This window comes from Phyllosticta citriasiana (assembly GCF_038021145.1).
Source record: "Phyllosticta citriasiana strain CBS 120426 chromosome Unknown IWZ02scaffold_1, whole genome shotgun sequence".
Taxonomy (NCBI): domain Eukaryota; kingdom Fungi; phylum Ascomycota; class Dothideomycetes; order Botryosphaeriales; family Phyllostictaceae; genus Phyllosticta; species Phyllosticta citriasiana.
Window position 1 is genome coordinate 621,403 of NW_027117278.1, and position 18,286 is coordinate 639,688.

At 54.9% G+C, this 18,286-nt stretch overlaps 8 protein-coding genes across 8 annotated transcripts; 2 read left to right on the top strand and 6 right to left on the bottom strand.

Moving 5' to 3' along the window:
- Positions 1-141: 141 nt before the first annotated feature.
- On the bottom strand, positions 142-3,087 carry IWZ02DRAFT_486413 (40S ribosomal eS21 domain-containing protein; the record flags this gene model as incomplete). Its single annotated transcript, XM_066769259.1, has 4 exons — positions 142-370; positions 475-570; positions 914-2,729; positions 2,784-3,087. The coding sequence occupies 4 exons, from the start codon at positions 3,085-3,087 to the stop codon at positions 142-144; spliced, it is 2,445 nt and encodes an 814-aa protein (XP_066626865.1).
- Positions 3,088-3,787: 700 nt separating this feature from the next.
- On the top strand, positions 3,788-6,462 carry IWZ02DRAFT_438633 (dihydroxy-acid dehydratase-like protein). The gene is made up of 4 exons (XM_066766736.1): positions 3,788-4,397; positions 4,448-4,455; positions 4,545-4,652; positions 4,707-6,462. The coding sequence occupies exons 1-4, from the start codon at positions 3,976-3,978 to the stop codon at positions 6,149-6,151; spliced, it is 1,983 nt and encodes a 660-aa protein (XP_066626866.1). The 5' UTR covers positions 3,788-3,975; the 3' UTR covers positions 6,152-6,462.
- A 1,541-nt stretch (positions 6,463-8,003) lies between these two features.
- IWZ02DRAFT_438643 (40S ribosomal protein eS19) lies at positions 8,004-9,145 on the bottom strand. The gene is made up of 5 exons (XM_066766737.1): positions 8,971-9,145; positions 8,897-8,904; positions 8,760-8,782; positions 8,567-8,680; positions 8,004-8,498 (listed from the first exon to the last, which is right to left on the bottom strand). Exons 1-5 carry the CDS (start codon positions 9,054-9,056, stop codon positions 8,280-8,282), a joined length of 450 nt encoding a protein of 149 aa, XP_066626867.1. The 5' UTR covers positions 9,057-9,145; the 3' UTR covers positions 8,004-8,279.
- On the bottom strand, positions 9,146-12,805 carry IWZ02DRAFT_438647 (fungal-specific transcription factor domain-containing protein). Its single transcript, XM_066766738.1, has 4 exons — positions 11,833-12,805; positions 9,748-11,770; positions 9,368-9,480; positions 9,146-9,315 (listed from the first exon to the last, which is right to left on the bottom strand). Exons 1-3 carry the CDS (start codon positions 12,446-12,448, stop codon positions 9,474-9,476), a joined length of 2,646 nt encoding a protein of 881 aa, XP_066626868.1. The 5' UTR covers positions 12,449-12,805; the 3' UTR covers positions 9,146-9,315; positions 9,368-9,473.
- A 1,449-nt stretch (positions 12,806-14,254) lies between these two features.
- Positions 14,255-14,704, bottom strand: IWZ02DRAFT_486417 (uncharacterized protein; the record flags this gene model as incomplete). The annotated part of the gene is made up of 1 exon (XM_066769260.1): positions 14,255-14,704. One exon carries the CDS (start codon positions 14,702-14,704, stop codon positions 14,255-14,257), a length of 450 nt encoding a protein of 149 aa, XP_066626869.1.
- A 408-nt stretch (positions 14,705-15,112) lies between these two features.
- Positions 15,113-16,160, bottom strand: IWZ02DRAFT_438657 (uncharacterized protein). The gene is made up of 4 exons (XM_066766739.1): positions 15,881-16,160; positions 15,772-15,787; positions 15,515-15,651; positions 15,113-15,432 (listed from the first exon to the last, which is right to left on the bottom strand). Exons 1-4 carry the CDS (start codon positions 16,048-16,050, stop codon positions 15,264-15,266), a joined length of 492 nt encoding a protein of 163 aa, XP_066626870.1. The 5' UTR covers positions 16,051-16,160; the 3' UTR covers positions 15,113-15,263.
- A 145-nt stretch (positions 16,161-16,305) lies between these two features.
- Positions 16,306-16,779, top strand: IWZ02DRAFT_368634 (NADH-ubiquinone oxidoreductase 105 kDa subunit; the record flags this gene model as incomplete). The annotated part of the gene is made up of 4 exons (XM_066764387.1): positions 16,306-16,391; positions 16,476-16,582; positions 16,640-16,672; positions 16,724-16,779. 4 exons carry the CDS (start codon positions 16,306-16,308, stop codon positions 16,777-16,779), a joined length of 282 nt encoding a protein of 93 aa, XP_066626871.1.
- An 885-nt stretch (positions 16,780-17,664) lies between these two features.
- Positions 17,665-17,964, bottom strand: IWZ02DRAFT_369408 (uncharacterized protein; the record flags this gene model as incomplete). The annotated part of the gene is made up of 1 exon (XM_066764429.1): positions 17,665-17,964. One exon carries the CDS (start codon positions 17,962-17,964, stop codon positions 17,665-17,667), a length of 300 nt encoding a protein of 99 aa, XP_066626872.1.
- Positions 17,965-18,286: the final 322 nt, after the last annotated feature.

Genomic DNA, 18,286 nt, shown 5'->3' on the forward strand with positions numbered 1-18,286 from the left:
TGCCTGGATGCTCCAAGTCAGCCAAGACCGCCCATCTCAATTCTCATCGTCGTCGCATCCCGAAGCTCGGCGGCGCTCAAAACGTACCATTCCCCAACAATGTGACCCTTTCTATGAATCTTTTTTTCCCGATGGCAAAATTTACCGGCTGGCGCTCCACACGTTCTTGAGGAAACCGTCGCGCTGCGCCAGGCGGTTGAGGGAGTCGTCGCTCTCGCCCATGGCGCGGACGAAGCCGCAGAGGGCGTAGGTCTGGTTCTCGCCCGTGTACCTGCCGTTCTCGTCGACCTTGCCGATGGAGAGCTGGACCGAGGCGTGGTCCTTGGCCTTGATGATGCGGTTGGTCGCAGAGCACTTGCGGGGGACGTAGCTGTGAACCACCGTTGTTAGTTTGTGTCGTTCGTTTGGGAGTGCGGGCCAGATTCGCGTTGCTTTGGTCAGGCAACTCGTCTGCCCCGGGAGTTTTTGGCGTACAGGTCCACGAGCTCGCCACGTTCGTTCTCCATTTTTGCGTTTGAGCTGAGGGTCGGGAAGTGTTGGCTGAGGTTGTCGGTCTGGCGGTTGTCGTCGCTGGCGGGCGGGGTCGTCGGGTCTGCGAAATCTGGGTTTCGGCGGTGGTGCGCTCGCTAAGGAGCGCCTTCCTTAGCGTCTCACGTGACCTCCTCTCGACCACCGCCCGGCACCGCACTTGACCGGGACACATGTTTCTTGAGAATCTTGTATTGCTTGTGATGATAGAGACTTGGTGATACTATAGGTATCGAGAGTTATGCAAAAGCCGTTATGGTTATGGTATCCGCAAAAGCAAGCGCCAGACAATCCTTCTCTAACCCCCACAAGGAACCAAACCCAACCCAGCCCAGAACCAATTCCAATTCCAATTCGCCCGTCCCAATCACTCGCTCGCTCTTACAATGTGGGAGTCCTCTTCAGGCCCGGATGATATCTGACGTACAATGCGTCAACGAAGTGATTATGCCTTATGCCCGGCGGCCTCTTGGCCGCAAACTCCTGCAATGCGTTTGGCAAGGTCCAGCCTAACCGCTCCACCAAATAGGAAACGATGAAAAAGCCAGTGCGGTTGAAGCCGTAGTGACAGTGGACACCAATGAGCGGCGTCTTGTGTGAGTTTTCCTCGCTGGGAACACTAGCATTCTCCCCACGCAGGTCGTCAATGAGGGCGATGAACTGCCTCACCTCGTCGACAGTGGGTGGGAGCTTGGAGACGGTAGGAAACTTGTAGTAGGCAATGCCGCCATTTTCGAGACCTCGCGGATCGTAGACTGGAGACTCGTGGCTAATGTCGACGACGGCTCGAATCTTGCTTTGCCAGTCCTTGACAAAGACATTGGGGCAGTGCCTTGGGTCGACTTCTCTCAACGTCTTCATGGCGCGAAACAGGCCAGCGACGGGCTCCGACACGGGCTTCACGGCCTGCCACTTTTTGAGATTCTTGACGTCCCATTTGCCCTCCGTTGTCAGGTATTGCAACTGCCAGCCGAGAGAGAGTCGCTTGTCAACACGCTCGGCCAGAAACGTCTGCACCAAGCCCGAGAGGGTCCTCGCCGTCGACGGCGCATAGAGCAAGGCGTGTGAGGCTGGGGCGGGAAGGATGATGGTCTTGAGGCACTTTTGCTTTTTGGTGGCCACCGATGCGTCGCCTTCGGTTGTGATGGAGCCGTCGAGAGCGCTGAGAGAGTCGTTATCGGCTCTGTCGACGAGAGTGTCCGATCCGGTGGCAAAGGTTTGCGGGGAGCCTGCAATGGCGTTTGAGTCGGCCGGCGATGCCAATCCCTTGCTGGGGCCCGCTTTGGAACCGTCGCCACCGGAAATAGCAACATCTTTGCCCAATGAAGCGGCAATCTTCTTGACTTCGGTCACGGGAGTCAGGACGTCGGCTTCTCCAGCCACTAGAAAGACGGGAACCTCGAGACCGGCCCACAAGTCAAGTCCGGGCAGACCATTGAGCTTTTGGGAGTCGAAAGCATGTGTCGGCCCACGCGGCAACATACCGTATGCGTATCTTTTCCAGACAGAGGTCTTGGTTTGCTCATTGAAGCGGATCTGGAGCTTCTTAGTCTCCTGCTCGGCTCCTGGACCAGTGTATCGGAGGACGCTGTTGCTGTTGAGGCCGCCCCGTCGATCCCAACGACGCCAGAGATTGAAGATGGGGTTCGGGATGCTGATGACCCTCTCTAGTCCTTTCAGTTCCCGGTCATTCCAAGTGGTCTCTGCCATTGGGCAAATGACCACGAGTCCCTTGACATGTTCAGAGAGTATTCCCGAGTGTGGGGATGTGGACGACGCAAGCGCGCATGCAAGGGAGCAGCCTATGCTGTGGGCAATGAAGATCAGGCCCTGTCCGGACTTCTTGTCACGGTGTTCGTCGACGATGACAGCAAGCAATTGGACGAGAGCCTCAGTGGAATAAGCAGCCCAGTCCTTGGGCGCAAGTCTGGACAGTCCGCATCCTGGAAAGTCAATGGCCAGACATGGTCCAATGTTGACCAGGCTGGTGAGGACAGTCTGGAATTGAGCAGCGGAGCCAGCGAGTCCGTGGACGAAGACCAAAAGGGGCAGCGGGGCCGGTTTGCTGGGCAGCTTGTCACCTTGAGGATGCGGGCGGTAAAAGGTCCTAACCGAGGGATATGTGAATCCCGTAGCGGGGACAGTATAAGACTTGAAGGTCGAGTGCTTCTTCAGCAGGCCCGGATCAGTCGCGACGGCATCTAGCAGGCCAATCAGCGCATGACCCCATCATGACATGAATCTCGCAGACGTACCTTGACCGGCGTCGCCGTCGTGCCTGGGCGGATCGACCAGTCGCTTTCCTATGTAAATGGAACCGGGAACAAGTCCGCATGCGACGGCTAGCTTGACCATGTCCGACCAAGTCAGGGATTGAGAAAAGTCGAGTCTGAGGAAATTGAAGAGTTTGGAGACGAGAGAAAAAGCGTCTTCGGGAGCAGAAGAAGACGTAAGAGAGGTTGAGGAGTTGGTCAGCATGGATGCGGAGGCAGAGGGGATGGACAGCAAGAATGAGATGATGGCTTGGGAAACGCCATGGTCGCGTTGGGGACCTGCCATGACGGATAATGGGTGGAAGCCCTAGGTGTTGCAGCAGACCAGGGCATGGGCCAATGAAGGCGTCGCGTGCCAGCACGTCTGGATGGGAATGACTGGCACGGCCGGGCGGACAAGGCACGCGGCGGGGGTTAGATAGGTAGGTAGGTAGGTAGGTGGGTAGGTAGGTAGGTAGGTACTGTAGCAGACAAAATCACTCAGCAGATAGAGACTCGAGGACATGTACGTCGCAAGTCGCAACGTTGGACCTGTGCGGAGGCCAGCCGACAGCCCGTCACGGCCAGGGCCTCTGTGGGAGCAGCGACGGGCGCGACGGGCGCGACGGACGCGACGGACGACCGAGGGCGGATGGGATTGTTGAGTGTTGTAAGGAGCAGAACACGTGGGCGCGAGGTGTATCGGTGATGGGTCTGGATGGGTTCGACTCGGCGGGTTTGGTAGATAACAAGTGGTGTTGACGGGAAAATGCAATGACGTACCGACCGACGGGCCGCGGGGTTCTCGGCGCCAGCTCGACCGTGTCGATTAAAAGCTGAGCTGAGCCACCCCGAACCACCAAGAACATCAATGTTCCTTGTCTCCCGCCGTCGTCCTCGTCGTCGTCGTCCTCGTCCTCGTCCTCGTCCTCTTGTGCCTGAACAACAATGTCATTGCCCAATCACGGCCCGACTGAACGGAAGTTGACTGGGCTGCATCCCCTCGTGGTTTGCTGGCCTGCTGTGGCTCCGAAATCCCCGCCAGCAGCCGCTTTTCCGTCTCTGCTCTGCTCTGCTCTGCTCTGCTCTGCCCTGCCCTGCCCTGCTCTACTGCCATGTTGATTTCCCCGGATCTTGTTTACCCACCCACAGCCCACCATCATGCGACTAATATCCCCAATAGGATTACCGATAGATGAGGGGTACTAGTTGCCGGGGCTCCCCCTCCGCCCTACCCGGCCTGCTTATCTCCCGGTCCTACACTTGCTTCCTCTGCCATTGGATGTTGTTTTTCTCTCGCCTTCCTCCCCCTCACCCCAGCCGTCACCTCCTTCCCCCTTCCCCCCATGCCAATTGCGACATCATGGATCCTGCCAATCTCCAGAAGCAGCGCGAGCCTGAGGAGCCGCGTTTCCTCTCGTTCCCCGAATTGCCTGCCGGAACCACCAAAGATGGCAAACCCGTCTTGAACAGGTACTCGACCTTTATGACCCGAGGCCATGACTTTCCCGGTGCCCAGGCCATGCTCTACGCCGCTGGCGTGCCAGACAAGCAGACCATGGAAAATGCCCCCCAGGTTGGCATTGCGTCGGTGTGGTGGGAAGGAAATCCATGCAAGTGAGTGTGGAAATTGGCCTCATCTGGATGCTTTGCTAAGTCTGCTACAGCATGCACTGTAAGCCAAATACGTCGTCCAATTGATCCGCGGCGACGTGAGCGCATCAAGCGCACAGAACTCCAGCACTGACCCAAGGTTCAACGCAGTGCTTGATTTGGGAAAGGCCGTCAAGAGCGCGCTGCAAAAGCATGGCATGCTAGCCTGGCAATTTAACACCGTCGGCGTCTCCGATGGCATTACGCAGGGCTCAGAGGGTATATCTTTAGCACCCCACTATCTTTGCTTGAGCCAATGGCTGATTGCGACAGGAATGCGCTTCTCCCTACAAACTCGCGAGATAATAGCCGACAGCATCGAGACCGTCACTTGCGCGCAGTCGCACGATGCCAACATTTGCATCCCCGGTTGCGACAAGAACATGCCTGGTTGCGTCATGGCCATGGCGCGACACAACCGCCCTTCTTTGGTCGTCTACGGCGGCACCATCAAGCCTGGGTACTCCAAGCTCCTCCGCAAGCCCATCAACATTTCCAGTTGCTACGAGGCCCACGGAGCCATGATTTACAACAGCCTGCGGGCTGAGCATGACCCTTCATTGAAGCCAGAAGACATCATGGACGATTTAGAAAAGAGTGCCTGCCCCGGTCCCGGAGCATGCGGAGGCATGTACACTGCCAACACCATGGCAACAGCCATCGAGACTCTGGGTCTGACGGTGACGGGCTCCTCCTCGACTCCAGCCGATGCTCCGACAAAAATGCGAGAATGCGCCAAAGCTGCAGACTGCATCAAGATTTGCATGGAGAGGAACATTCGTCCGCGGTATTTATTGACGAGAAAAGCTTTTGAGAATGCAATCGTCATGATCATGGCGCTCGGAGGATCGACCAATGGTGTTTTGCATCTGCTGGCGGTGGCCGGTACAGCCGGCGTGCCCCTAACTCTGGACGATTTCCAACGCATCAGCGATAAGATTCCGTACATTGCCAATCTGGCGCCGAGCGGCAAGTACAACATGGCCGACCTGTTCGAGATTGGTGGAATCCCATCGGTGCAAAAGCTGCTCATCGCGTCCGGCCTCCTCGACGGCTCCACCATGACCGTCACCGGCAAGACGCTGGCCGAAAACGTCGAGTCATGGCCATCTCTGCCCCAAGGAAACGAAATCATTCGCGAAATCAGCAATCCGTACAAGGCAAGTGGTCACCTGGAGGTTCTCCGCGGCAACCTTGCACCCGGCGGCGCAGTGGCAAAAATCACCGGCAAGGAGGGCACCAAGTTCACGGGCAAAGCCATGGTGTTTGACAAGGAACACGAGCTCGACGACGCCCTCTCAAATGGGCGCGTGCCGCACGGCGAAAACATCGTCATCGTCGTGCGCTACGAAGGCCCCAAGGGCGGTCCTGGCATGCCCGAGCAACTCAAAGCCTCGGCCGCGCTCATGGGCGCCAAACTAACCAACGTGGCCCTGATCACAGACGGCCGCTACAGCGGCGCCTCGCACGGCTTCATCGTCGGCCACATTGTGCCAGAGGCGGCCGTTGGCGGACCCATTGCCATTGTCCGCGCCGGCGACGTCATCACCATCGACGCCGAAAACAACCGCCTCGATGTGGCCCTGAGCGACGACGAGATCCAGGCGCGTCTCAAGGAGTGGAGTCCCCCGCGCCGCCCTGTCACGCGCGGTGTCCTGGCCAAGTACGCCCGTTTGGTCGGCGACGCAAGTCATGGCGCTATGACCGATCTCTTCTGATTCTGGAGAGCAAGTTTGGTGGAGCGTCGACCATACAGATCGTCACTTGCTGCCTTTTCGCTCAAAACTCTCCAGCTCTGATTCAAGTAGAGGCGTTGCCGTTTTTGCCGCGTCTCCCGTCCGTTGCTGCCTGCGCGCTACTACTAATTTGCCCATCTATGTATCTGCTGAGATGCTCATTCTCCGCTGCTATATACCACTTTTTGAACCGCTACTACTACTACTACTGCTGCTGCTGCTGCTACTGTCTGGCTCGGATAGTCTGTTGTTTAACGGTACTGAGTACCTATGTATGTAGCTATTAGAATGACGCAATTGCTCGCTGTCTACATGCCACCATCTTTCTACCATCGTCCTGTTTCTTGCCATTGATTGTGTCGCGTGTTGCTCGTCGCATGCCGCAGAAAATCCTTCCCGATTTCCATTTCTCGGCCAAGCACGTCCGAGAAACGTCGAAATCCATGTATGTATGTATGTTTGTTTGTATGCATGCATGCATGCATTATATGCATAAAACACCCACCCAAGCTCCCCGTCCCGTCGTCTCACCACCACTCAAACGGTTCGGAGCAGCATACCTACATGCGCATCCCACATCCCCAAATCACTTAGCCAGCCAGGGGAAAAAAAAAAAAAATATTAAATTAAAAAATAACGCATCCCACTCATTCCCCTTGCACACTCTAAACACACACGCAGATATGCATGCATGCGTGCGTGCGTGCGTGCGTGCGTGCGTGTGTGCTCATCGAGAGAAAATCTCCTCCCCCTCACTTATACGCCGGCTGCCAAGCAACCAGGGAACGAGACACCCTCGGTCTCGGCGCCCACTTGACCGATGCAGATGGGTCGATGTGCGATGTAGAAGTGGAGAAGCGACTGGAGGTGGCTGTGGGGTAGGGAAGGGTAGGGCGGGGCAGGAAACGGGAGGGATTTGATTCTGTGGTGACAGGTAGCGCTGAGAGTAAGTAAGAGTATGGCAATGGCGTGATGGAGCTGGTCGGGCGTCGGACGAGTCTTTAGGTGGCGATGGGAGGTGTTTCGTCTGGGCGGATGCCGTGCTGTAGGTGCTATACTACTATACGTACACCCGTGTGAGTGACGTGTGTGTATTACTACCCTGATTACTGCTTCCCTATCTCGTCGCTAAAGAAAGACATCTCAAACTCAATGGTCGGAAAATTGGTGGGGTTTAAAGAGCCAATTGAAGTAGAGTCTATGTGCTAGCCATAGACAAGCGGGTAAGTGGGTAAACGGATAAGCTGTAACACGGCTGCTCAACGCTCCTAGGGTGTGGTAGGGATTCGGAAAATGGATGGAGAGGCGAGGCGAGATGAGGGGAGAGTGGAGATAGGTGACGGATATGTAATGGAGTGGAAGAATTGAAGGGGGGGCAAGGGAGAGGGAGGGGAGAGAGAACTCAGTTCATTCGTTTGCACGCGGAAGTAGAAGTGGTGAAGAAAGGAAGAAAACAATGAATCATGCACTATTCTCGCTACGGGATGAAATGAAAAGAAGCTCCCAGGGCTCACATTCCGTGCTTAGCGGCAGCCTGCTATATGCAGCCACTACGTTAGAAGGTGGAAGTCCGCACGCACTGTGGAGATTTGAAACTGATTAGGCAAAATTTCAACAACGGCCCTCGTATGTGCGGCGGCTGGTGTAATTTGACGGGTGGTCTGCTCCGCCGTGTGTGGCGTTTCGAGGACGGCTGGCTGGGACATCAAGGTGTTAGGTGTTGAGTTGGCAAATTTCAGTTAGTCAGAATTGCTGCGAATCACGTCGTCGATCGATTCTGCACTTGCAAAGCTTGCGTTCCAACAGACCGAGTCGATCCAGGATAATGGCACAGTTTGGAAGTGGCACGGCGCTTAGACGCCCGAAAGTCGCATTGAGGCTAATTGAGTCTTTTCTCGGGCGGTTGATGAAGTTGACAGCAGCAAGCAGAGCGCATCTACGCTTGCTCGCTCATTGATTTTGATTCCGCAGAACAGACCTATCCAGCCGACCCAGACCCCGCGCGCACAGTGAATGCCATTCAGGGTATTATCAAAGACGCCGTACCGAAAGCCACCGATGGCGGGGGACCCGTAAACTCTTTTTTTTGATTGAGACGAAGTAAAAGCGTTTACTCCTCCTCCTCCTCCTCCTCGGCCTCAAGGGTGGTCATGGCAATGCGGTCCAAGTCACGCTGGCCGGACTGGGTGATGCGGCGGCCTCCCTTGTCCTCGTCCTGCTCGAGGACGCCAATCTTCTCGAGCGACTGCATGACCTTGCGGTCGACGGAGCCGGAGGCATCGACGTGGTGGCTGGGGCGCGAGCCGCGGTTCTTCTGGCCACCGTGAACCTGTCTTGCGTGTTAGACTATCCCACATTCTTCTGCAATCGTGGTGCTGGTTTCGATTCGTGTCGTACCTTGCGGAGACGGCCGACACCGACGGTCTTGCGGAGGTAGATGTGACGGGCGACAGCAGCGGCGCGGACGTAGTACCAGTCAATGTTCTGGGGAGGGAGCTCCTTGGCGTGGGACTGTACATGCAATCAGCACAAAATCTCTTCACAGACATCCCAATTGCGGGATGTCGAGGGGATTCTCGGGGGTCATTACGGTCTTGACAGTGTCAACCCACGCTGTAGATGACAGAAAACACCATGGTCAGCACAAGCTTCAGCCAATGGCGCCCCTCTGTATCCCCCGTTCGCACGGGATTCAGGTGGGCGCAAGATTTGCGTTTTTTCACGAACCTGGGATGCTGCGACGCTGTCAGTATGCAAAAGTCTTGGACATGGAGAGATGCGCGACGCGGTAGGCGACTTACGGAAGACGACCCTGACGCTTCAAAAAGGCAGCGTAGGCCTCAATGAACTTGCCGGCCTCGACATCGCGAACGGAAACACCAGGCATTTTTGCGATTTTTTTGGGGGAGTCAAGAAGACGGAAGGGTCGGCGGAGGTCGTTGGGAGCAGATGGCTGTCGTCGCTGGCTGAAGATCCAGGCCGTCGAGTGTCGTTCGGTTGGAGTTTTCGCAGTGGACCTGGTCCGAGCGCAAGCGAATGGAGCTTTGGTAATTCCGCTCCGAGGTCCCGCCGCCAAGACCTCCTTCCTCTACCGGCCAGGGCGAAAAATGGTCGAGAAGTGATGAAACTCCAGTCATTTGGATTTTGTGAGAATGCCATGGTCAGTTCTGATGAATTCGGTGTTTTAATTGCTATCAGAACCAAACAACTCTCGATTCCGATCGCCTAAGGATGTTGAAGCATTCGAAAAAGACGGCATACACCATTCGACACAGGCAACTGTGTGTGAATGGACTCCAAAAACTCAAGCAGTATGTTCCAAGTCATCTCATTCATTCAAAGGCTACGGTGACTCACCCATGTCGGATGCAAAAGCACATCACTTTCACATTAACATCATAGCAGCCGTATCTGTGACCGAGTGGGTATACATGCCCCAAGAACGCCCAGAATGTGAACCGAAAAGCAAATCCACAATCATTCCCTCAATCTAATGGCCATAACCATCGTTCTATTTTTCCAATCCCTCATTTCCCAGATCTTTGAACATGGACATAAGCTAATACCATGAATGAAAGACGCCCGGCGTATTCGACGGGTTGAACGTTTGCGACATCTGTCCCGGGTCAATGTCCATGCCGTACTGGTTGACCAAATCGTCCCAGCTGGCCCAATTCATGGGGTCGTCGCCTAGGGTAGGAGACGTGGCAGAGCTCGTTGTGTTGTTTTGGTTCGAGGAGTCGGTGCGGGCCAAAGAAGGGTTGTGCGAGGGTGGGATGGCAGGGGAGGTATTGTCGCTGATGAAGTTGCCCAGAGGATCAAAAGGGGGCGGGTTGGCAAAAAGGTCCTTGAAAAGCCAGTCGGCCTGGTCCATGTTGACGTCCGTGCCTTGAGCCTGGAGGTGCAGGTTTGGACCTGTTTGAGGCATGGTCGAAAGCATATCAAGTCCTCCTTGTTCCTGTTGTTCCTGCTCTTCCGGTTGCCGTAGAGCGTGCTGTTTGACCAAGTCCGGTATCTTTCTGCCACGATCTATTTGATCCAGCGTAGGAGTGCCGTTCTGAAGACCAGTCGTGTTCGCGTTTGCCATGGGCACGCCATTGCTTCTTGACCGCGCATATTGAGCAAAAAGATCCAACCCAAGTGGGCCTTGAGATGCAAGGCTTGGGTAGCTGTTTAGCTGCGCACGCAGTATTTCCTCACGCTCGCGCTGAAGCTCGGCCTCCCTGGCTGCGCGAGCTCTGGAGACCAGTTTTCTCAATGGTCGCCAGATGCAACCCTTCTTCTGATCAAGGGTAAGATCTGGCCAGCGCCTGGCAGCTGTTGCCTCGATAGCACGCCATGCCCGATCTACGACGTCGCCCTTGGTCCGGATGCAGAGTTCCGAGAGAAGAAAAGCTATGGCATGCCACTGAACGTAGGTCCTGAACAGCCATCCCCACTTTTCTGTGCGGGCCTCGGATTGCAGAAGCAGGGCACATTCAACGTTCTCGAGCGACGTGACAAAGAGCTTGTCTCTGGTTTCCTGTGGGAGCGAAGCGCCACCGTCCAGGCGCTGGTAGGGATGGTAGATCATGAGCCACATCTTGGACACAATCAGACGGGAGACGGTAGCAACGACCCAATATAGAGGAACTGTCATGTCGCAGTGCTTCAAATACTTTTCCTCCACCTTGGAGTGTACGTCAGTGATCCACTGCTCCTTTTGCTCCAGTGTAACATTTGCAAGGCGCATGTTGCATCTTTCAGGTCCAGGAGGCACGTATTGGATGCGGCGGTAAACGTTGGCAACCTCGAACCGGATCAAGCAAAAGGTTATTTCGGTGCATCCCTGGCGCTCCTCCGGAAAGTCGGTCATTCCTGGGTACAGGTCTTTGTCATTGACGTTGAGGGGGATCTTGGTGTCAAACGAAGCCTCCACGATGGTTGGGTCGCAGCCGTGATCTTCGCTTGCTCTCGAGTCTAGTACGCAGATTTGCCACCAGAGTCGCCGACGCATTTCCACGTCAAAGGGCGACAAACGGAAGTGGGTGCCATCACGGTGGATGCCAAGCGTCTGGGCCATGCGAACTGCAAGCCCTGTCAGGGTCCAGATTATCCGCGCATCCTCGTTCCGGCGCAAACACATGAGAAATATCACAAAGGCTTGCAATACAACCATCTCATCAGACAAGAGGAAGTTGGCGCGAGCGAGGGCCTGTTCGATGCCGAAGCGGTAACGCGTGAGTAAAGTCGACTTGTCCTCGCCAAACTTATCCAGGACATCCGAGGACGAAGTTGCAGTAACAGTGGCGTAGTAGACGGCAAAGAGAAGGGAATCCATTCCTTTGGGAATGCGATCCCGATTCCTGTTTGCGGCAAGTAGCTTGGACTCGGTGGTGGGAATGTGGAAGATTTTCAGCAATGGATCCACGTTCTCTTTGTAGTAACTCCACATCAACTCGAAGATTTCTGGGGGTGGATGCATCGGTGACAGGTCCACATTTGTCGACCTGTAACCAAAAATGTAGCTTTGGTTGTCATTTGACGGGGACGAGTCTGGGGAAGGGAAATCCTCTTCGTCTTCGGAAGAGTGCGACAGAAGGGCTTTGATGTCTTCCACCTGTTTGATGCCGAGATTAAACATTCAGCCGACGAAACTGCACTGCAGCCAAGGTCGCATACCTCGTTGTCCAAATTTGCCCAAAAGCTACTGTTGATGTACCTGCTCTTTCCCTCGTCAACCACCAGCCTGCCAAATCTCGTCTCCAACCCAGCTGCGGCCGCATTCTCCGGTGGAGGATATCTCCCGGGTGCGATGGGCTCTCTCTGACTGAGCTTTTGGCATATATCTTCAACTCCCTGATTCTCCGGCTGCGATTCTTGATCCTGCATTTGCTGCGATTCATCCTTCTCGGCCCCCTGAGTCGGTCCTTCGCCTTCGCTTATCGCCGGCACACCACCCAAGGTTTTGACGACGCCTTCGAGCTTCTTCAATCTCTCGAGCAGCTCTGCATCTGCGGGCTTGCGCGGCTTTCGCGGGGCGCGTCCCGGAGCTGGGAATGTACAGTCGATCCTGGCCTTTGTGCAGTTTGTACACGGATGCTTCTTGTCGCACTTGACTTTGCGCCGGCGACAAGTGACGCAAGAGCGAGGATTCAGGCCGGAGCTGCCGCTGGCGCCACCGATGCTTCCATTGTGGGTGTGTGACGGTGGAGAGTGGGACGAAGGTTTCGAGACTCGGTCGCTGATACTGTTGCTATGTGTGCGGAGAATTTGGTCAATCGAGGACGAGTCGGACATGATGGACGGGACTCGAGGGCACGCAAGCGCCGGTAATTGACTCGAAGGCCGTGTCCAAGAGCGGGCGGGTAGTCTACGCGGGCGTGGTACAATAGGAACTAGAAGCAAATGGATATGTGTGAAGACAAGAGCAGGAAGACGGCTGAAAGGAGATCAATTTTGGAGTCAGAGGCAGGTAGAAGAAGGTTGATAGGCGTCGAAAGATGACGGAGAAGACTAGCAGAGTCAGGTGCAAGCTGAAAGGAAGACCCAGTCGAGGTAGGCCGCGCAGAGCACAGGTACGTTCTCCGCACATAGGAACTTTCCAGACGGGCTAGGGGACAGGACATGACGCCAATGCGAACACGACTGGACAGTGGTCAGCAGCGGAGTGCTGCCATAAGCAGCCTGGGCTTGTCGCAAAGCTACTCACAATGCCAGATGCGGCCAATCACGACACGGCGGCGGGGCCGAGCAAGGCGGTGGGCTCGTCGGACACGGGCGGTATAGCCCCTGTCCCCGTCCGTGTCTCCCGCCGCGACAACCGTCGGCCGAGCCGTCTCGCATTGGTTCGTTCCGAGCACTCAGAACCCATCGACGCCTTCACTTTGCCGGCCCAAGCCCCCGATAGATTATGTCGCCTCCCGCAGCCCTACAGTAACATCTTTCTCTCAACGCGCTGTTTGGTTCCAACTTTTCGTTTCACCTCGTCGTTTGATCAGCCCCGTAAGGACACCCAGCGTGGCCTCTCGGGTGGGCCCGCCTGGGCATCTTCTTGACCGTGCAGATGGCCGCAAAGAGCTAGCTTCTGCGGATGCTGAGGAGATTAATTACCTCACTCCACGTGCTCATGATAATCCCACGCTCAGAGGTCTCTTTCAGCGATGTGGAATTTTCTTTTCGCTCGCCTGCCTCTGCCGTTGTTACGCGCCCAAATCATGCAAACGGGTCATGAGAAATTTCACCCTCGCTGCTTGCGGGGGACAACTTGGTAACATGCTGACACCTCTAACCTCATGTGTTGGCGCGAAAAAGCCAAAAGTTCAAATGCAGATGAGCAAGAAAGCGTTTGGCAGTTTCTGTGTCACCACTTTCCGAGATTCTACTATAGGGAGACAGCTTGGTCGTCAACTTCCCACGATGTTTCCTACACGGCGCGTCCCCTGTGCAGCCTGAGGACCTTTTGACCTTGTTCTCAGTCGCAGAGTTGAGGCGTGGGTGTGGCGGCATAGAGGGCTTGTTTGACAGGGGCTGCGGGACTGGGATGAATGATCTACATTTGATATTCATCAACAAAGTATAGGTCTCTATCTGGGTTTGGAAGCTTGAACCCGAACCTAATTTGTACTGTACAAATAGAGAAAAATCTAGCGCCAAGTGGAGAATTTGCATCCTATTTTAAAGGAGCTAAAGCAAGATGGGAGTATTCATGTGGTTGTTGCTGTCATGACCGTTCAAGGCTTGGTGACCAAAGCAAGGGCACCCACAAGACAACAGAAAAATGACTGGGGACTATTCAAGCCACCTCCAGAGCTCTCTTTGCGAGCGGGACAGGAACATTCATGTGTTCGCTAGCACCATATTTGCCACCAAAAGTCGGACTTAGCGGGGATAAGTGGTAGATTCGTGGCACTATTTCTCTACATATGCCCAGCGGTCCTTGAACAAAGACCGACTTGACAAATCATGTAGACATTGAAAACGAGAGTCCATGTTAGGGGACACAAGACGGTGTAAGTTCAAGATAGCCAAAAGAGCAGCTACAATTTTCTAGGCTACAGTGATTTACAGAATGCTCCCTGCAAGTGAACTGCACCCACACCGACGCTAGTTACCCATGTTCAACCCAACAACCTCAACGCACTGCAAGCTGCTCGCCAGCCCCAGAAAGCCAGGCAAATTGATATTGACGCCACCATAGACGCTAGTCGACAACCCGCCGCACCTATTGTTCGAAAACAGCTTGCACCAGTGATTTGCGCCGGGGTAGATGCTCTTGAGCTTGTTGTTCCATGCCGGGGTCAGGACGTAGCACTTGTTCGACGGAACGGGAGCCGACACGCAGTTCCTGCGGTTCGGCGCCTTGCAGAAGACCACTTGGCGCGAGCCGCGCTTCTCGAGCGTGGGCTGCGCCACGTAGTCGGGGTATGTCGATTTGAAGTCGGCGGGGAGGACGTCGTCGACTGGGCCCGCCAGTGGATTGTTGTCCAGCGGGGCTGCGGCGACCAGGCCGATCATGGCGAAGACAATGCCGAAAATGAAGGTTGTGAAGTGCATTTTTGAACCAGTGTGGTTTCTCTGAAAGAGTGTGATGGATAAGCCAATGACTTGGCCAAGAAAGGCTTGCTGGGGAGAGCGTTCAGATGGTATTTATGCTTGAACAATCGCTGTTCAGGTCAGAGTGCTATAAATGGGAACAAGGAGATGGGATAAAGAAGAAAATAGGACTGAAAGAGATGTCTTTGTCCATTGGGGCAAGGCATCATGTGGAGCAGCCATGTGCAAACATTTGGGGGATAAAGAACAGGTAAAAGTGTTGCGTTGATCTGGACCGCTGTTAGTGCAATGAAGTCATATCGTGGTGTCTGTTGGAAGATTCGATGCCTTGAAAACGCACTATGAACTAGCTTTAAGTATATCTCTAAAACTCAGACACCTCAGTAACCCGACTTGATGGTATCTTACAGGCGCCCAAAACTGCTTCAACGCAGTTGGGATTTTGCTTTGACCCAGCTCCATCAACGTTCTATTAAAGTCGATTACAGCGACAGGCAGCGTTTCTATCAAGGTCGCGCCGCGGGCAGGTCCCCTCTCCCTCAGATCAACCGATGCGAGTTCAGTTCTTGAGTCCGGCGTCCTTGGCGGATTCTACGGGGTGCTCGACGACCTTCTTGGCCGTCTCGCCCTCCCCCTTGAGAGCACCCTTGACGGAGTTTTGGTAGATCAGGATACGGGAAGTCTGGATGAGACCGACGCATCCAAGGAAAAAGTTGACCGTAGCGAGGCTAACATTTGTCAGCATATTTTCATCCCATCTTTCCTCCCTCCCAAGCGTGGTCCTGGGCACGGAATGTTGTGGCCACGTACAAGATGTTCTTGGGCCTAATAATGAGGCACCAGCGAGTCCAAATGATACCAGTAGCGGTCAGGGCCATATTTTGCGAAAGGGAAAGACTGTCAGCGGGGCGGAAGAAGTCGGCGACACCTGCGAGGACGATGCCCCACTGTTTTGTCCATCAGCTTGACATGCTCCATTGTGGCTCTTTTAGTTGCAAAGATGTTTGAACATTGGTGGTCGCGAGGATATCGTTGATGGTACAAGCCGAAGAAGGGAAAAGTCATACCTTCATTACGGGGGCCCTTTCGTCGCATTGTTGTCAGCACTGGTTGAGTCAACGGCCCGCTAGTTTAGGCTAGACGGATTTTGCAGTGATATTTTCAAGGTCTTCATACCAGAAGTGGACAGTCTTGGGACCGACCGGACTGTTCAAAAACTTGGAGAAGCCGCTCTGCTTTGCGGCGCCCGCATTGGTGTCGGCGGCGGTTTGGACGCTGCGGCGCGGCGCTTGCCGAAGCAAGTTGCGCGAGAAGTTGAGAATGCGAGTGGTAGGACGGAACGACATTTTGACGGGTTGTCTGGTGAATGAGGGCGACGGCAAGAAAAGCGCTGGTCGAGAGAGTGGAGAGTGAAGACAGGACCGCGGCGCCGCTGACAGGTTTCGGTATCTGTTGGTGTTGAGCGCTGATCAAAAGGTGGAGTCCCGATTTCTCCGCCCCTGGTCCACAGCGGCCGCCGCCCTCCGTTCCGACCCCAGCTTCCGCTCGCCGTCATCCCCAGGGCCATCACACCACCTCTCGAACCTCACCCCGTCGCCGCCATGGCCACCAAGTACGCCTTCAGCAGCGCCGTCAAGGAGTTGCGCTTTGCGTTGTGCCAGTCCTCTGATGCCAGCGCTGCCACACGGTATGGCGATGCCCTATTTCCCCGAGCTCCCCCACAATGCTTGGAAATTGCATCGACACGGCGCTGATTGGGTGGATACTCTAGCAAATTCCTGCTCCGTGCTTATCCCACCATGAAGAAGCACAACCCGGAAACCCCAATCATGATCAGAGAGGCATTGAACGTCGACCCCAAGGTCTACGCCAGATACGGTGCGCTCGCGCGAGCTTGGGAATCGAACGACAGATGAGCTAACACGCGGACAACAGAGTTCGGGCGGGAGAAGATGGTGTCATTGAAGGGTGGGGCTGCCTCCTCGAGGACTCGCAATGGGAATGCTGATTGTCCTACAGACTTGGACGATTCAACCATTGAGAGCAAGGTGACGGACCTCGTTAAATCATCGTAATCGGCGCGACCGCACAAATCATACACGGAGGGGCGCAAACATATAGACTCTATGCAACGTCTCATTGGGGTCGGCCCGCAGCCATTACCACATATCAAGCTACATATACATTACAGATTGGCGGAGATGGTCGTCAAATTGCCTCCCAAGTCCCCAAAGCGAGACTGGGCCCAGCTCATGCTCGTATCCAACATCGTGAAAAGCTGGGAACCCTCGTCGTTCTCAGCAGCACACGCGGCTACATGACAAGGTAAGAGATGGTCGAAGCTCGGATGAGCTTGACGGGCGTCCCCGCGCTTCAGCAGAGCAGACATTTCACGCGGTCTCTTGCCCGGCTCCGCCGTTGCAGCCTGCTTCAGCGCATTGTCGAAGCTCCCGACTTAGCTGTCTGGCATTAGCTAAGTATGAATTCAGCATCAAAGGGGACACTCACGGCAGCGGCCGAGATTCACCTGCAGCAAACCACATGTCTCGCAAATTGTGGACTGCCATTCCACTACAGAGAATTAGGACGCCCTCTTCCCGAAGCTTTGCTACCGCTTGGCCCAAACGGAAATGCTCATTGGGACCCTCGTTCTTAAAGATGGAGACCTGCACCACGGGGACCCGCAGCAGGCTCTTCTCAGAATCGAATGCTTGGAGCTATCAGCAATGCCGCGGTTGAGCTTGCAGGGATTTACCAATTCGGAGAGGCACCCAAGCACCGTGGTCCAGCCCCCTGTCTACTGGCGTGTAGCCAATACCCGCCTGTTCCAGCTTTGACATGACATTTTGGGCCAGGTCACGGCTTCCCATGTGCGGAAACTTGAGCTAGTAGTACCAATCCTGAAAGCCGCAAAAGCTGTACTTCGATTAGTTCCACTCTAACACAGCGACCTCAACATCTTACTCGTAGATCAGATCAGTAATTTCTGCGGTGTTGACAAGGACGCCATCATGACGTCCCTGCCAGTGAGCCGAAAATGTGACCACAGCCCGAGGCTTGACTTGGGCAGTGATTTCTCTTCCAATGCCCTGCAAGCTCCGGTACGCAACTTTCTGGTTCTTCGACAATGTGGAAGAGTCTAGCGATGAGTACAAAAGACTGATGGATGGTATGGAGAGCCCAATATCAATGGCGAGCCCTGCGACCAAAAAGGCAAACCACCGAGCAACGGGGATAACATATATAGCATATGCAATCATGCAGCAGAAACAAGAGTCTCTAAGAAGCGAAAGGAGAATAGGGTTTGGCATTTTTAGATACTGTGCTGCTGGTCATGATACGCGGAAATGGTCCGCTGGGTTGGTTCCGCTGTCGGACTGACGCACCGCCACGTCAGCCACAACGGGACGGTCAACTCAAACTGCTTGGACGCGGTTTCCATCCATGGTGCCTCTGTCGCGACATATCCACCCTCGCCCCAACACAAACGCTTGCTAGCTTCCAATGTCTCGCGCACATTAGGCCGGACCTCCACGCGACTCAAAGGCCTCTCTGGCCCTTATCTCATCTTCAACCCACAGG

What these genes read in the sequence shown, in the direction of transcription:
- IWZ02DRAFT_438633 (XM_066766736.1), top strand. Translation starts at nt 3,976, where the DNA reads ATGAGGGGTACTAGTTGCCGGGGCTCCCCCTCCGCCCTACCCGGCCTG. An exon ending in CATTACGCAGGGCTCAGAGG is followed by an intron (nt 4,653 to 4,706) that starts GTATATCTTTAG and finishes TGATTGCGACAG; the next exon opens with GAATGCGCTTCTCCCTACAA.
- IWZ02DRAFT_438643 (XM_066766737.1), bottom strand. Translation starts at nt 9,056, where the DNA reads ATGCCTGGTGTTTCCGTTCGCGATGTCGAGGCCGGCAAGTTCATTGAG. An exon ending in GGGTTGACACTGTCAAGACC is followed by an intron (nt 8,681 to 8,759) that starts GTAATGACCCCC and finishes TTGCATGTACAG; the next exon opens with TCCCACGCCAAGGAGCTCCC. An exon ending in GTGTCGGCCGTCTCCGCAAG is followed by an intron (nt 8,499 to 8,566) that starts GTACGACACGAA and finishes CACGCAAGACAG; the next exon opens with GTTCACGGTGGCCAGAAGAA.
- IWZ02DRAFT_438647 (XM_066766738.1), bottom strand. Translation starts at nt 12,448, where the DNA reads ATGTCCGACTCGTCCTCGATTGACCAAATTCTCCGCACACATAGCAAC. An exon ending in TTGGGCAAATTTGGACAACG is followed by an intron (nt 11,771 to 11,832) that starts AGGTATGCGACC and finishes TCGGCATCAAAC; the next exon opens with AGGTGGAAGACATCAAAGCC.
- IWZ02DRAFT_438657 (XM_066766739.1), bottom strand. Translation starts at nt 16,050, where the DNA reads ATGTCGTTCCGTCCTACCACTCGCATTCTCAACTTCTCGCGCAACTTG. An exon ending in ATTAGGCCCAAGAACATCTT is followed by an intron (nt 15,433 to 15,514) that starts GTACGTGGCCAC and finishes GACAAATGTTAG; the next exon opens with CCTCGCTACGGTCAACTTTT.